Here is a 16,393-nt window from a genome sequence, read left to right as displayed (position 1 = left end):
ATTGCGCGAGGGAAGCTCTCCCTGCCACCCCCCTCTGAGATGGCAATTTATGAGCCTCACAAGAAGGGTTGCCATCGCATACCCAGATAAGACTAGGCAATTAGGCGGAAGGGGTTGGCACTTTCAGAAAGTGCTCACAGCTCAGTGGTAGACCACATGCCTTGCATGCATAAAGTGTCACATTCAGTCCCTGGCATTTCCAGCTGAGAGGACCTCCTCCAGGGAGCAAAGTTCAGAAGGGCCTTTTGCCCAAGATCGTCTCTGCTCATCAAAGCAGCTACTGCAAAGGCCTTAAACAGTCCAACCTTACTTATTTTTCTCCCAAGCATCTGCCCGAAGCCACCTCTCATATTTCACTCAAAATCCCCTCAATGCCCACCTTTTCCATAAAGTCTTTAGCGTTTGTTCCAAGTCATCTTGCAACTGATCAGCACGGTTTCACGTGGGATCCTCCTGTGTCAGTTTGTAAACCAAGTTTCTTTGGATTTCTGATCTGCGCCTTGCTGCTTTGGGTTATTTGTGGAATTCTATTTTTCCTTGGATTTCCAAGTTCCTTTGCATTTCTGATCTGCGCCTTGCTGTTTTGGGTTAGAAGAAGAGTTTGGATTTGATATCCCGCTTTATCGCTACCCTAAGGAGTCTCAAAGCGGTTAACAACTTCCTTTTCCCTTCCTCCCCCACAACAAACACTCTGTGAGGTGAGTGGGGCTGAGAGACTTCAGAGAAGTGTGACTGGCCCAAGGTCACCCAGCAGCTGCATGTGGAGGAGCGGGGAATCGAACCCGGTTCACCAGATTACGAGTCCACCGCTCTTAACCACTGCACAACACTGTGGTGCTTTCTGGGTAATTGTTTTTGAGCAGAACGAAGTCGAATACATTTGCACAAATAGCAAAATATGTCAGAATCAACACAGCTGAGTAGAATAGCACAACGTGAAAAAGCAAAACTGACCGTCCTCCTATTTCTTCACAGACAACAGTTTGCAGCAGTATACAGGGTTTCCCTTATTGTTCAACACACCTCTCCTTTTCCACTTTGTCTGTTAATATGCTGTTCAGAGTCTTTCAAAATGGCTTTGTACATATGTCCCTCTGTCCCTGTATGCTGTACCCTTGACTGCTGGCACGGCAGTTCTCTGAAGACCAAGGAAGAAATTATCCAAAATTCTGTGGTCAGAGGGCCTTCAGATGAGAGTGGTTGGCCACTGGGATAAATCCAAAGCATGAGCCTAGCCAATGGGAACCTTCCAAAAGCCACTGCCCTCTTTGTTTCCCTAGGATCTCTATCCCACCCAGCCACAAGAGAGAATCATATCATATGCAGTTTGTTAGCCACACATGGCAGGCTTTATTTACTTATTGCATCTATATACCTGCCATTCTTCCATTTTTAATTTTTTTTTAATGACACTTATGTGGCATCCCGCAACATAAAGGAATCTAGAAGGCTTTAATAAGAATAAAAATAAGAATAAAAATGACAGGGAAGGGAAGACTTCCTAGGATTAGGAACTGGGAGAAGAGAAGAAAAGCTCCCAGGTCCACCAATTTCTGGGTGAGATAAGGGTTAAGAGTTGCCTTTGAGAGAGGAATCTGTGTTTTCTTTTTTTATCTCATTGCCTGCTTTTGTTTTTATTTGGATTAGTTTCTTTTATCTCATGGTATTATGAAAAAGCTTTAATAAAATCTTAGCAAATAACTATGAAAACAGGCAGAAACCCACCCTAGTACTGAAAGATCTAAGCCAGAACTGAAAGATCTAAGCCAGAATCTAAGCTACAGTAAGGTTGCTTGTTGTATAACTGGCCATCAGTTCAAGCCCTAGGATTTGTCCCCCCCCCCCAAAAAAGTGGTGCTTTCTAGATATTGCCAGACTACAACTCCCATCATCCGTGGCCATTGGCAAAGCTGGCTGGGGATTATGAGAACTGGGAGTCCAATAACTTCCGAAGGGAACTATGTTGGCTAGTGCTGCTCCAGGACCTATTATCTTCTCATGAATATACATGTGGTACTACTTTTAAAAAATGCGGCCCCCAAAATTTAGGATGGGTTGGTCTATTTCTGGTCCATATTGACGTGGTATGTGTCCATTCTTGAGTCCATTCCATCCTCTTTCCACATTTAAATGAAAAACCGTGTGAAGATTCATATTTAAATACATATTTTATTTCAAAGTGTGCATTTCTAAATATAGAAAAAGAGAATTTGATCTTAAAATATGCACTTTTGACACCTTTCGTTAGTTATTTTTTTAGATGAGAACTTTAATGCAAAATTCAGAGAACTTTGAAATCTGAATAATTATTAAGTTCTGATTAGTCCAGAAGGTGCAAATTATATCAGCTTGCTTGAATGGGCTTAAAAAAAAAATCTTCTCCACCCCCGAGGGCTAGGATTAGGGATGGGCAAATCTGCCAATATCATTTTTCTCTACATTTCTCATTTTCCCCAATCATCAGTTCCCTTCTCCACATTTCCACATCAGCCTGTATTTTTTTAAGACCTCATGAAAATTCATAAGCATTTAAGTGCAAATTTCTCCTAACGTACACATTTTCGCAAAGCAATTTTGTCTAATATAATGCCATTTTTGTATCTTATTTTCACTCATGTGTGCATTTTTAGGCACACTTTACTCCGGTGCATGCTGGGCAATTGCATTGCAACATTCAAAGAAATGTGAATTTAGAAGGAAGGTTGTGTTTGAAGTTTTTGCGCTGTGTGATAAAAGTGTGACTTAACTAGGTTCACCTCTAAATGCAAACTGAATTAATTTCTCCTCCATTCCCAGTCAAGAGGGATGCCCAACCCTGTAACCTGTTTTGAAAATTGTGAAGGAAGCTAGATTCTCATCGTTGGTGGATAACCTGCTCTAAGTCCAGTATTACATCTGACTTCGCCCTAATAGTGTTGTGCATTTAGCGGCAGAAAATTCCTTAAGCGTTGCTGTTGAAATGGAATACGCAGGATGAAATGGTTAAATCAGCTATGATTAAGTGGCCACAAGACATTGGCCACAAGACATATTATGTTTGCTGACTGGGAACAGTTATGGACCACCGGTATAAAGTTTACGGCATGTAATGCCTTAAGAGAGAATATTATGAAAATGATTTACAGGTGGTACATGACCCCAGTCAAGCTTGCTAAAATTTATCATTTGCCCAATAACAAATGCTGGAAATGTAATGTAACAGAAGGTACTTTCTATCACCTTTGGTGGACATGCCCGAGGATTAAGGCCTTCTGGGAAATGATCTATAATGAAATGAAGAAGGTATTTAAATGTACCTTTCATAAGAAACCAGAGGCTTTTCTCCTGGGCATGGTCGGCCAATTGGTGTCAAAGAGAGACAGGACTTTTTTTATGTACGCTACTACAGCAGCAAGGGTACTTATAGCAAAGTATTGGAAGACACAAGAACTACCCACTCTGGAAGAATGGCAGACGAAGGTGATCGACTACATGGGACTGGCCGAGATGACTGGCAGAATCCGTGACCAAGGAAAAGAGACGGTGGAGGAAGATTGGAAGAAATTTAAAGTGTATCTTAAGAATGATTATAAAATTAATGAGTGCTAAAATGTCGAGGTTAGAGAAAAAAAGAGGATTACAGCTGTAAATGATTAGGTAAGAGAGAAGGGGGGGGAAGAGTAATTAGTTAAATTAAGTGAGGATTTGCTGAAAGAAATTTGGAAATAGGGATACAGAAAGGAGAGGTATGCGGAAGTCGGAGAAGTAATGTTTATGAAAAGAAGGTTTTGAAACTATATTTGTGTGTGTTTATGTGTTTGTTTGTCTTTGTATAATGTATTGTATTGTGTTTAATATGTGTTGGAAAATCAATAAAAATATTTTTTTAAAAAAGAAAATTCCTTAATTGAATAATGAATCGTGAAGAGAGAGATGATGTAATCAGGAGAAAGGGAGGAAAGAAGAGGAAACAGCAAACACGACCCTTTAAGTTTTACCACTCTGGCAGTTTTTAGGAGGGGGAAATCCTAGTTTTTATTTCCCCTGTGGAGAAGCCAGCGACTGCATTTCGTGAACTCTTAATGATTCATCACTCTCTCCAGCAGCCAAACATTGGGCAGGTCAAGTAGATTTGGGCCGCGGTGCCAGCAACTCCTGCTGCCCTGATAATCCAAGCCATTCCAGGCATGGCGACACTTTCTCTCACCAGCTGCCATTTCTAGTTACCTTTCGTACAGCTGACATAACGCGTTGATGTGTGGGAAGCAGTAAAACAGTCATAAGGAAGCCATCGCGAAGATAAATAAGAAGTGGCACTCAGCCGTCTTTAATGATACCAAGAGAACGAGGAATGCCATTATTATTATTATTTGCTTCTGGAAACGATGGTTCAATCACCTGAAAACCGAGCGCTCGATTAAAACCAGGAAGTGCCTTTCTGCTCTGTAATCTTCACTGGTGTGACTGTCAGAAACAACCCCTCTCATCAGCCACGTGGCATTAAAAGCTTTTCCGCTGCTGTGGTCCTCCTGAGCTTTTGGGAAACCATACAGAGTTCATCCATAATCAATTCAGAGGCACCATTTAGAAAGAGAGGCAGCCACCGCCCATTGGACATGGGCCTTCCTCTCGGGAACACGTACATCTCGAGTTATTTCATATGTTCAGAGTGCTGACCAGCCATGCCCTTTTCCGATATATTCTATTCCATTCTCCTCCCTGCTCAGCGTCATGAGTCCTCATTAAATTTCTCTTTCCTTAGGTTTCCCCACCACCACCCCAAACCGGGGCTGTTGTTTTTTGTACTTCTGCAAACTTTGCAGGTCTTAATCTGAGGGTTGTGGGTTCGATCCCCATGTTTGGCAAGAGATTCCTGCATTGCATGGGGTTGGCCTAGATGACCCTCGTGGTCCCTTCCAACTCTACAAGCCTGTCTCTCTAGCTATCTAGCTAGCTATGTTCTTCTACACAGATAATAATAATAATAATAATAATAATAATAATAATAATAATAAATTTTATTTATATCCCGCCCTCCCCAGCCAAGACTGGGCTCAGGGCGGCTAACAACCAATAATAAAAACAAGTTGATTGAAATGCAACTTAAAAAACAAAATTAAAATGAAACATTAAAACATTAAAATGTAGCCTCATCACAGGAGGAGAAAGGAAAAAAGAAAGAGGGGGAGGGAATCAAATTGATTCCAAGCCAAAGGCCAGGCAGAACAACTCTGTCTTACAGGCCCTGCAGAAAGAAATCAGATCCTGCAGGGCCCTGGTCTCATGAGATAGAGCTGGAGCCAGTGTTGAAAAGGCCCTGGCTCTGGTTGAAGCTAATCTAACTTCCTTTGGGCCCGGGACCACTAGGGTGTTGCTATTTATGAACCTTAAGGTCTTCCATGGGGCATACCGGGAGAGGCGGACCCGTAGGTACGAGGGTCCTAAGCCATGAAGGGCTTTAAAGGTCCTTTAAGGGTGGCAACTATGTAGCAACTTCAAGGTCTTTTCTCAGATGAAGGATAGGAGGAATTTCTAGGAATTTAAAACAACAACAACAACCTTTCCATCAAAACTGTTTGAGTTCAGATTTTGCCTACAAATAAATTTGGAGGTCCTTCCACAAATGGAATAGTTAAGCCAAGGGCTGTTAAAGGACGGGTGTAATATCTTGGGGTGGATGAACAGTATCCGAAGCCAGCTTCAAATTGGCAGCACCATCACCCAAAGTGTTTGCTATTGTTATTTCCTCAGTACAGACAGAGTGACACTCCCTCCACAAAACACCATAGTTATAACTACTGCCAAGAATGTCCGTGCCCAGGAGTACAAACCAAAACTGCTGGTGTACCACTGGTAAGATCTCTGCTGTCAGAAATGTGTCGCGTGAACGAAAGTGGAGTCCGTAGCCCAAGCCCAGGATTGTTTCAATTAAAAGAGCAGCAGATTAGAATCCAAGCCTCTCCATTTACAGCACCCTCCTTGCCTCCAGGCTTCATCAAGTTAGGTGTTTTTAAGGGCTGTAAAGCAATGAACTTTCCATCAGCGGCATCGTCAGCTAATTAGCCCTCCTGATTACAGTAATTACTATTGATTCACTCCTGAATGACTTCTTAAGTAGCCAAGTGCAAGTTATGCTTGAAAGTAGAAGACCCACATATGAATATTAAACCAGCCACTTCCTTCTGTGTTTTGTTTTTTTAAAATTTTCCCTCCACCCCATTCCTCATTCAGCTCTCAAGGTACAGCTTGCAAGCTTATATATTTAAAATTGAGAATGGGGGTGTCAAGAGGAGGAACCAAACCTTGCTTAGAAAAGGCATTCTAATCTCACAACAGGAACTTTTTAAAAACATGCTGAGATATAGAAAATGCCGTGTATGCATCTGTGGGAGAGAAACTTTCAGAGCAAGTAGAACATAGATCACTTCACCAGTCCAGAGCTAAGACTGTTTTGGGGCTCTTTCTCCATCTGAATCTGATTGGCTTTGCCTGCTGTACATGACTGGATTAACTCTTATTCTAATTAAATTACAGGGTAGGAACTCAGGAAAATTGTATCTCTGGTGGTTGGGCTGAGAAAGATTTGTTCCTGAGAACCTGGATAGCTGCTGCCAGTTAGAGTAGACAATATTAGAATTGATGGTTTAATGGTCATTCTTGTTGAAAGTGCAACAGCAAAGATTATTCATTCGGGGGTTAATTATATTATCACTGAAGCAGATAACCAAGATGGCAGTAGTGGCTTTGCTTAGCAAACAGGCATAGTGGCATGATGTCTGCTGAGGGAGAACATACTCTGATTGGCTTTGTTATTCTGAGGGAGTTTTCCTGTGTATGTTTGGTTGAATGTCTCCCTGCTATGTACAAGGCCTGACGTAAGAAAGGCAAAAGTTCTCTGTCTCTTTCTTCTTAAACCATACACTGTTTTGTGGGGTGTCCTCAGCAAAAGGTTATCTTGGTTTCTTTTCTCCTTGGAGTCTCCCTGTATTATTTAAGTTACATTGTGAATGTATCTAAGGCACCTTTCTAGGAGAGGGGGCACCATGGTTAAATGCAGCCTTAACACGGGCATAAAATAGACTTCAAAGATCATGTAATATATTGAAATATGGCAAATTATCTACTGTTTCTCAATGTGGATTGATTTGGTGTGTGTTCAGAGTATCAGAGGCTCGGTGAGGTTAGCAGAGTAGGTGTTTTGCCGTGGATCCTATGCCTGCAGCCTAACACAGTAAAGCACATTCAACAATTACACATTCTGCTGGGGAAGGAGAGAGTAAGAAGACTCTGAATAGATAGATAGATAATTTATTACGGTCGGAGACCAGCTTATAAAACACCCTTGGGGGTACAGTCACAGAAGAAAAACAGACAATTAAAACAATCTACAACAATAAATTTAAAAACAATGTACATCAATAAACTATCGCAGGGAGTTGACCCAGAGTCACCCATGGAACCGAGTTTGGGGATTTATATGACGGACTAGTTTGAGTTGGGAGATGGTCTGTGCCTACAGATCTGTACACAGAATCTGGCGACCATCCGGGTCGTCTTCTGATCTTTGCCTAACAGGGGTCAAATTTTTGCTTTTCTGGGAGGTCAGCGAGCCTCACCAGTAGGGGATCAATGGTCTTACCATGTGCCTCTTCATAAAAGGGACATCTAAAGAAATAAGTGTTCTGGACTTCCTATCTCTCCTAATAGACAGGTGCAAAGTCTCTGAGCATACAGGACTTTTCTAAAGGGTCCTTCTAGGACCGGCGAGGGCAGAGCTGAGCTTCTGGCGAGTGTAAAGGCCCTTCTTGCATTTCTAGATACGAGAAAGAAGAGATATGCTGCCAGTGCGGCTATATCTCTCTCGATTTCTCCAATTTTATAGTCGGGGCACCTTGAGCAGTCTTGTTGTCTCTTGGTGTTCTTTGCCTGACTGTAGCTTTTGCCTGGCCCAACCCCAGACTTAGAAGGTCTTGAGGGGCAACAACTCTGGATATCTGCAGCCAGCAATTTTTCTAAGCACCAATCCTGAGCAAGAAGAACCTTTATGAGCAACAGGAACTTAGGAGGTCAACAGGGACGTCCTTAAAATAGACACCCATTCTTAACTCACCTTGTGCTGGTTCCTGGGGAAGGAAGTGACACTGAAATGAAAGCCTGCCCTGAGCAGATGATTGAAGAGTTATGGGGCTCAGCAGAGCTGCAATGGGATATTCCTGTTTAAGGTTTTGTATAGCCGATGCCTATCACGAAACAACAATCTCTAAAGTTGTTCTGAACTTCCTTACAGAAGCCATTCTGGGTGTCAGCTCAATGCAGGGACCAACTCAGAAAGAAGAGAAAGATCTCTCCTCAACATGTTGATCATCCTGGTATGAGAGAAGGCACAAGTGACAAATACACTTGGAGAACTGGTTAATGGCTCAGTGTTTTAAATGAGGGAACTGATCAGCAATAGCCTGGCAAAATAGCAAGCCAGGAATGTGGTTTAAATGGAGAACAATGATGAACACAAGGAAGGGTGGACAGATGCACAACAGCTGGGTGGTTTCTGTTTTGAATGGATAAGTGTTAGCTGAACAACAGCTAGCCAGTCTCCACTATGAATGGGGAACAATGCATTTAAAAGAAGATTTTAAAAAACTCTATAAAGTTCCCTGCAGATTGTTTAGCAGTTGAGAAATTTGCAAACCAGCATTGCACAGAGTCTAAGAACGCAAGACAGGAACTGCCTGCTTCAAATCTTACCTTCTCTATCAAGTCACAAGGTGGCCTTAGTCAAGTTGCGCTCTTTGAATTTAGGCTCTCCACCCCACTGCCTCCATGCCCATCTGCCATGTAGGAACCATTGTTTCTGCCTATCTTCAGTTTCCCCAGTGCTATGGATGTGAAGTGCTTTGAATACTTGTAAAATGCACTAATTGATGCTTTTGAATTATGGTGCTGGAGGAGACTCTTGAGAGTCACATGGACTGCAAGAAGATCAAACCTATCCATTCTGAAGGAAATCAGCCCTGAGTGCTCACTGGAAGGACAGATCCTGAAGCTGAGGCTCCAATACTTTGGCCACCTCATGAGAAGATAAGACTCCCTGGAAAAGACCCTGATGTTGGGGAAGATGGAGGGCACAAGGAGAAGGGAATGACAGAGGACGAGATGGTTGGACAGTGTTCTCGAAGCTACCAGCAAGAGTTTGACCAAACTGCAGGAGGCAGTGGAAGACAGGAGTGCCTGGCTTGCTCTGGTCCATGGGGTCACAAAGAGTCGGACACGACTAAACAACAACAAGAAGAAATGCACTAAATGTATGATTAAGTGGACCAAAGTCTGGGGTAAGTGGTAATGGCTCCGTACATTTTGGACCACTTTATCACAGGACGATATAAACAGATCAGTGGTGCAACTTGGTGGGTTTCTATTCCTGCAGCAGGGTCCCTGTCTTCCGCATCCTAGAGATACCCAATGAGCATGAAAGGGGAGTGTTTGTGGCCACTGCATGCTACAAAGCAAAGCGTTCAGGAACGTGGAAAACACAATGTCCTTCTGTTTCAAGGGAATGGTGTGCAAGCTTCGTTATACCCAACAGAGCTTGCAGGAAAACAAAACATTCGTCACTCCCAAAGAAGATATTGGAGCACTCCAAATCACTTGCACATAAAAAGGTAAAAGATCCCTGGATGGGTATGTCCAGTCAAAGGTGACTATAGGGTGCGGTGCTCATTTCGCTTTTTAGGCTGAGGGAGCTGATGTTTGTCCACAGACAGCTTTCTGGGTCATGTGGCCAGCATGACTAAACCGCTACTGGTGCAGGGAGGATCGTGATGAGTGTCAGAGCTCACTGAAATGCCATTTACCTTCCCACCACAGCGGTACCTATTTATCTACTTGCACTGGTATGTTTTGAACTGCTAGGTTCGCAGAAGCTGGGAAAGAGCAATGGGAGCTCACCTTGTCGCATGGATTCAAACTGCCGACCTTCTGATCAGTAAGCCCAAGAGACCCAGTGGTTCAAACCACAGCACCACCCGCGTCCCTTGATTTGCACATGTAAATGCACGGAAAATAGTGTGCCGAAAAGTAGGACATGGAGATCTGCATTGATCAACGGCAATGAATCCCTAATTGTTATTATTGTACAGTTATAAGGTCTTAGAAGCAACATCAGATATATTCCAGCCAGGTAAAAACATTCAAAGAGGGTGTGAAGTAGGGCAAGTGAGGGGGTGTGACTGGTAGGAGAGGTGAGAGTCCCAAGGGTCAGACAGAGAGGAATTTGGCTCCTGGGCAGAAGTTCTCCTTCCCTACCATAGTTAAACCTCCCTCCATTAATTCATCTTAATCAAGGGCAACTAATCTAGTGAGCCTTCACTACGGTAGAGAGTCCCACAGGCAAACTTTGGCCACATTCACACCAGATACAGTGGTGCCCTGCAAGACGAATGCCTCGCAAGACGGAAAACCCGCTAGACGAAAGGGTTTTCCGTTTTGGAGGCGCTTCGCAAAACAAATTTCCCTATAGGCTTGCTTTGCAAGACAAAAATGTCTTGCAAGTTCCTGCGGGGTTTTTCCCCCCTTCCCCCCTTTTTCTAAGCCGCTAAGCCGCTTATCAGCTGATCCGCTAAGCCACTAAGCCGCTAAAAGCCGCTAAGCCGCTAATAGCGCTAATCCGCTAAGCCGTCAATGGGCTTGCTTCGCAAGACGAAAAAACCGCTAGACGAAGAGACTCGCGGAATGGATTAATTTCGTCTTGCGAGGCACCACTGTATTTAAAGCACCATGATACCATTTCAAACAGCTATGCCTTCCCTCAAAGAATTCTAGTTTGTTAAAGGTACTGTGAGTTGTTAGGAGACCCCAGTTCCCTTCACAGAGCTACAACTTACAGAGCGGTTTAACAACCAATCCCTCTTCACAGGGAGCTCTTGAGCACTGTAGCAGTGTGAGGGGAATAGGGGCCTCCCAGCAACTCTCAGCACCCTTAACAAACGGCAGTTGCCAAAAAATATTTCGAGGGGGGAAGTTGTGAACATTTAAAGTGGTGTAAAGTTGAAAGGAATGGTGTGATTTTGGACTATGTGCCATGAGAAGCAATGCTTTCTTTTGTCAGTCCCAAAGCTATACCCATCTGATTCATTAGACAACTGTGAGTTATAGCACACAAGGGAGAAACATCAGCACCTATTTTCCTTTGCACGGGTAAGAATGTAAGGTTTCTGAATAAATCTTTCACTTTGTCTCAACAAAGGAACTGGGCGGCGGCAGCAGTGGTTGTTGTTAGAGACATATTACTCTCTGGGCATCACTTGGCTAAGCAACACTAGAATGGAAAGAGATCATCCATAAGAGTAAAGGAGCTGGCGTAGGAAACATTCACATTAGATTATCATTATTAATGTAATCAGCATACATATGCACACAGGTACTCCTGGAATAACACAGTTACTATTGAAAACCGCCAACAACAACCAATTAAAATCTGATTCGAAACCCACATTAGTAACCAGTAGATGATAGCTTCCATAGATTATTGTCAAGTGATTCGTTAATGGCTTTGAGGGAAAACTAAAAGGTCTGTTGAAGCACAATGGGGTACATTTCAATGTTCGAATCGACAGGGCGCTTCAATGGCTGCAAAGACTGTGAACAATTTGCAGTTTTGCTTTTAGTATAAAAAGGGTAAGTGATGGGCTGCTTAGTTTTAATGAATGCCAAGGAACAATATTCCGCAGCACAGATAGCGTCAAGAGAACCCTTGAAGAAGCTAACTTGGCTGAATAAGATGAATCAAACAAAGGCTGGCCCTAATATGCACGGGCACAACCTGAAATTTCCACACAGTGCACACAAACTACTTGGTGTGAGAGTTTGTGCGCACACACCCACAACCAGGCAGCTCAGCAGAAATACACCTGTCAGGAATGAATGTGGGGATCACTCAGTGCTTCAGCACCAAGGGGAGCTGGACTGGACTTCACAGCACAAATGTCACATTGACCTGAGCATCATCTACCCAGAGAAGGTTGTTTCTTCTTTAAATTATGTTGACATGCACTCTCGATACTCACAATACTCCAAATTGTCATAGGGGACAAGAAGAGAACAGCAGCCAGAAGCAGAGCACACCTTAGAAACTGTGAAATCTGCTCAACTGCATTTCATGTTATTTGCAGATTTCAGTAATTGCACTGTGTGTGTGTGTGTGTGTGTGTGTGTGTGTGTGTGTTAAAATAAATAAATAACAAAGGGTGAAAAAACCTGAAGAAACTGGCTTTGACGGGTCCAGGATAGAATGGAACTACCCAAGATTTAAGTTACCCTAAAGCACCAATGTTCTGTGCATGTAGTTCAGCTGGTGAAATGCAACTTTCTATCCTCTCTCCCTATGCCCTTCAAAATTGACCCCCAACCTGATTTTGGGAGTGTGCAGGGAGTTGGGGGGGGGGGATGGGAGAGGAAGAAGCTGCTCTGTACAGAATTGTACAGAATTGTACAGAATTGTACAGAATTGCCACAATGGGAGAGATCTTCTGGGATACTCAGTCGGCAAAGCATGAAACTCTTAATCTCTGGGTTGTGGGTTCAAGCCTCACATTGGGCAAAAGATTCCTGCATTGCAGGCAGTCTCTTCCAACTCTGCCATGATTCTATGACCCAGTGACTTTCCTCCCATTTACACCAGACAGGTAACCAGACTGGTGTGCAGAGTAGGGGCAGACCCTGCATCCTCCCTCCCCTACATGGGAGAGAGACAGGATGGTGATGTGTAGTGATCCGCAAGACATGAGCATGCCAGCCATGTGTGGGGCTGGTGCTTGAACAGGCTTATAAACCCACCTTGCCCCTTGGGTGAATGAAGTATAAGTTTCATGTGTTAACTGAAGGTGCACTGCTTTTTGAAAACACTGTTTTAGCATTGTGATGTTTGCCACCCTAAGATCCTTCAGGGGGGAAGAGTTGGTCACAAATGCAATAAATAAATTAGCAAAGCAAGATGGCGGGAGAGATGGAGCCAGCTGCAAATGGAACAAGTGTCTATGAAAGGATGCCTTGCCTGATCCTCAGTAACCTGTCAGGTTTGATGCAGATCTCACTTTCTGAATTCAATAAAGTTGGGAGCCGGTTGTATGTCTGCTTGGGGTGCAAATGGAAAGGCAGCTATTGGGAGCCTTAAAGTGAAAATCCACTTTTCTTGAAGCCAATACAGTGGTACCTCGGGCTAAGAACTTAATTTGTTCTGGAGGTCCGTTCTTAACCTGAAACTGTTCTTAAACTGAGGTACCACTTTAGCTAATGGGGCCTCCCGCTGCCACCGCCACGTGCTTCCTGTTCTCATCCTGAAGCAAAGTTCTTAACCCGAGGTACTATTTCTGGGTTAGCGGAGTCTGTAACCTGAAGCGTCTGTAACCTGAGGTACCACTGTACCAACATGTCCATTAAGACTCCCAAGCAAGCTGAAGTTAGCTGTGTCAGAGTTATATCCAAATCAATCAACGAAGCTTAAGATAGCTATGATTAACTTGGCCCATTAACTTTTAACTCGATTGGAGCCATTGATTGCCAATTATGGTATCTCCATATTTAAACACGACCCTTCCTCTTTTATTACAATAAAGTTTGGGTAGAACACCACACCTCAGTGGCATCCATCAATTGCTTCATAACATAAACAAGTATCTACTGCTTTTATGTCACACCCACGTTGCCAGATGCATTTAGACAGCAAGCAGGTTTCCAGTGGCTACCTCACATAGGTGACACAAAACTGTAACACCCATCTTTACATTATTCCTGAAACGAACAGTGCCAATTCCCACTCGCAGTGATCATAATCTTGAGCTGAAATCCTGAATGCACTTCCTGACGCAGTAAATAAAATATAAACAACTGACTCCCCTTAACCCTACAATGTTTGTGTGTCGGATTTGGAAGATTTGCTTGAGAGCTGCCACAAATTATTCCCATTCACCTCCCACGAATGTACTGATCGAAACAGACAATTTAACCCAGTTCAAAGTCAGTATCACGCTACTGTGAACATAAACAAACCTTTGGAAGAAGCTCCTTACCGTGAAGGTTAAAAATGGAAAGCAAAACCATTCCTCCAACTGCCATGAAATGAGCTAACTTTTTATTATTTCAAAATAGCGTTATTCACACGTGGATCTCATGGTTAATAACACCGCCACCCAGTCCCATTTTGCAGATATGAGAACGTTTTAATTTTTAGAAATCATCTTTTACAACCTTGCAACCCTGAGTGGGGTTTTTTCTCTCTTCAAGACAGGCACTAGAGGAAGTGGAGTGTTTGCTATTTGTTATGTCTTCAGAAATTCTGACATATGTTAGAACAGCTGGATTTTTTTATTGTTATTCCCAAGACTAAAATTTAAGTAGCATCTCTGTGAAACTGTGGAGCAAGTGGAAATGATCCAAAATAAGATAAGAGTTTGAGGAAGCCTAACAAGAAGCCAGTTGTCCAACCAGAACATTTCCCTATTAAGCATTCAGGATCTGTAAGTTTCCTTCCTGAAATTAAAGAAGCCGGTATATAGCTTTGCAACTTTGTTCTGGTAGACAAAGTCATAATATGCAAGGGGTTGGAGGAAAATAGTGGATCTTTCTCTCTCTCTCTTTCTCACTCGCTCTCCTTAAAGAGATAAACAATGGGAGTGTACTTCATTTCACAGTCTATACAAATAAGATTAGTGGAAATTAAATGGGACAGGGTTGTTGCTGTTTTTTGGTGTGTGTTTTTTTAAAGAGATAGCATTTTTTATATATAACAAAACACACACAACTATAACCCCAGACATACATTAAGCTAGCTTGACAGCTCTATTGTTCTATCGTCCCATTGTCATCCAAAAAGATGTATTCACATGCTCGGATGTCTGCTAGGGAAAATAGACAAAAGACTACACCCCCCCCCCCGCCCCAGAAGCAGGGTGCCAGTCTGAGCAGAAATTCTGTCGCTCTCTCTCTCCCCTTCCCCGCCCCCCTTCCTTGCTCTGAAAAGCTTCTGCTAACGGCTGGCTCTTCATGACACCCAAGAACGCTAAGAATCCATTCATCTATGCAATATGAGTTTCTTCCAATTATAAATATATATGTATTTATCTATTTGTCCCCCTCTCCCGAGAAAAGCGCCAAGCGGTCAGTGTGAGCTGTAGGAGGGGAGTGATTAGAAGAGGTTATTTATATAACCCAAGCACCAATTTAAGTGGCATTTAGGGAATCGACTCTAATATGGAGTCTCCCTATTGCTCTTCCCTCATGCCTTTCCCACCCCCCAATCCCTATTAATGAAGGATGCAATAGAAGAGGCATCATAAAGAAACTGTTGGGTTTGGGACGTGTGGGGGTGGCGAAATTGCTTTTTTTAAAAAATGAAAAAATGAAATTGCTTCCTGTTGGCTTTTGCATTTCAAGCCGTTTGTAACTGGAGGTTCATGATACAGAAACACCACTTGCAGAAAAGCAAGGTGTATATGAATATATCCTCCCCCTTCCCCCCCCCCAAAAAAAATAATTGGAGTGGGAGAAGAGTACTTGATACCTAGCCACAATGGGCCCTGGCGACTGGGAAAAAGCCCCCGCCTCAAACAGCCCCCGCCTGTACAAAGGAGGCATCAACCTACCTTAAAAGAAGCTCCTCACTTCTCATAGTAACAGCGGATTTCGGACAGCGCATGCTTTCTGCACCGATATTTGCAACAAAAGCCGGTTCAGAAGTGCGCTCAAACATCAATGCCACAGTAGCTACCCACTAATGGCTACTCTCTCTCTCTCTCTTTCTGTCTCTCGCCAGACGCTGAGTGGCGGAGCAAAGGGGGCCCCTGTAGATTCACTGAACAGAAATAATCCTCTCTGACAAGTTATGTTCTCTGGGCATATTTTACATTAATGCACTAGGCTGCCTATAGGGGTCTTGTTTGCGCTCGCTCTTCCTTGGCTGGTGTTAGCTTCTTGTTCTAATTACCATGAAAAAGGGAGAAAGAAATGTAGGACCCTTCCCCAAAATGAGAGAAAGGACGGGGGGCGGGGAGGGAGGAAACACAGATGCAGGAGATCAGGTTTGTGTGTGTGTGTGTGTCTGTGTGTGTGTGTTTAAAGGGACATCTCTCCTCTTTCGGCGGAAGGGAGAACATACAAAAGTCTCATTTGCATACTCCCAACAAACCATCAGTTGTTTCACAAGCATTTTAAGGATGCCAGGCAGACAGAACTTTTGCACACTCAGAGGGGCTGGAAGCTGGAAGTTCTTTTTGAGACTCACAGCATGAGGTCCTCTTCCCCCTCATTCCCAACACATTCCAAGCTGAGTGGTTTTATGGAATCTATGAGCCCCAGAATAAGGGAGGGAGGGGCAGGGGACCAGAAGAAAGTTTTCATTTAGGGGCTTAGTGGTTTTTTGTGT

At 43.3% G+C, this 16,393-nt stretch overlaps 1 protein-coding gene across 22 annotated transcripts in view; it reads right to left on the bottom strand.

Moving 5' to 3' along the window:
- The window catches only part of CELF2 (CUGBP Elav-like family member 2), a 559,297-nt gene that overhangs the window by 376,875 nt on the left and 166,029 nt on the right, over positions 1–16,393 (bottom strand). For 3 of the 22 annotated variants that reach the window (XM_081879932.1, XM_081879938.1, XM_081879934.1), the window contains exon 1: positions 15,615–15,838. The exons of 6 other annotated variants lie outside the window; for them this stretch is intronic. In XM_081879932.1, the coding sequence (XP_081736058.1) occupies positions 15,615–15,721 (107 nt within the window). In that variant the 5' untranslated portion in view covers positions 15,722–15,838. Of the gene's footprint in view, positions 1–15,614; positions 15,841–16,393 lie in introns of those variants that run through there. 13 more of the 22 variants (XM_081879931.1, XM_081879918.1, XM_081879920.1 and 10 more) reach the window with 9 other exon arrangements.

Source organism: Podarcis erhardii (genome assembly GCF_964252035.2).
Source record: "Podarcis erhardii genome assembly, chromosome: 10".
Taxonomy (NCBI): Eukaryota; Metazoa; Chordata; class Lepidosauria; order Squamata; family Lacertidae; genus Podarcis; species Podarcis erhardii.
Note: the sequence above shows the minus strand (reverse complement) of the source record. Positions and strands in the feature narration are given on the sequence as shown.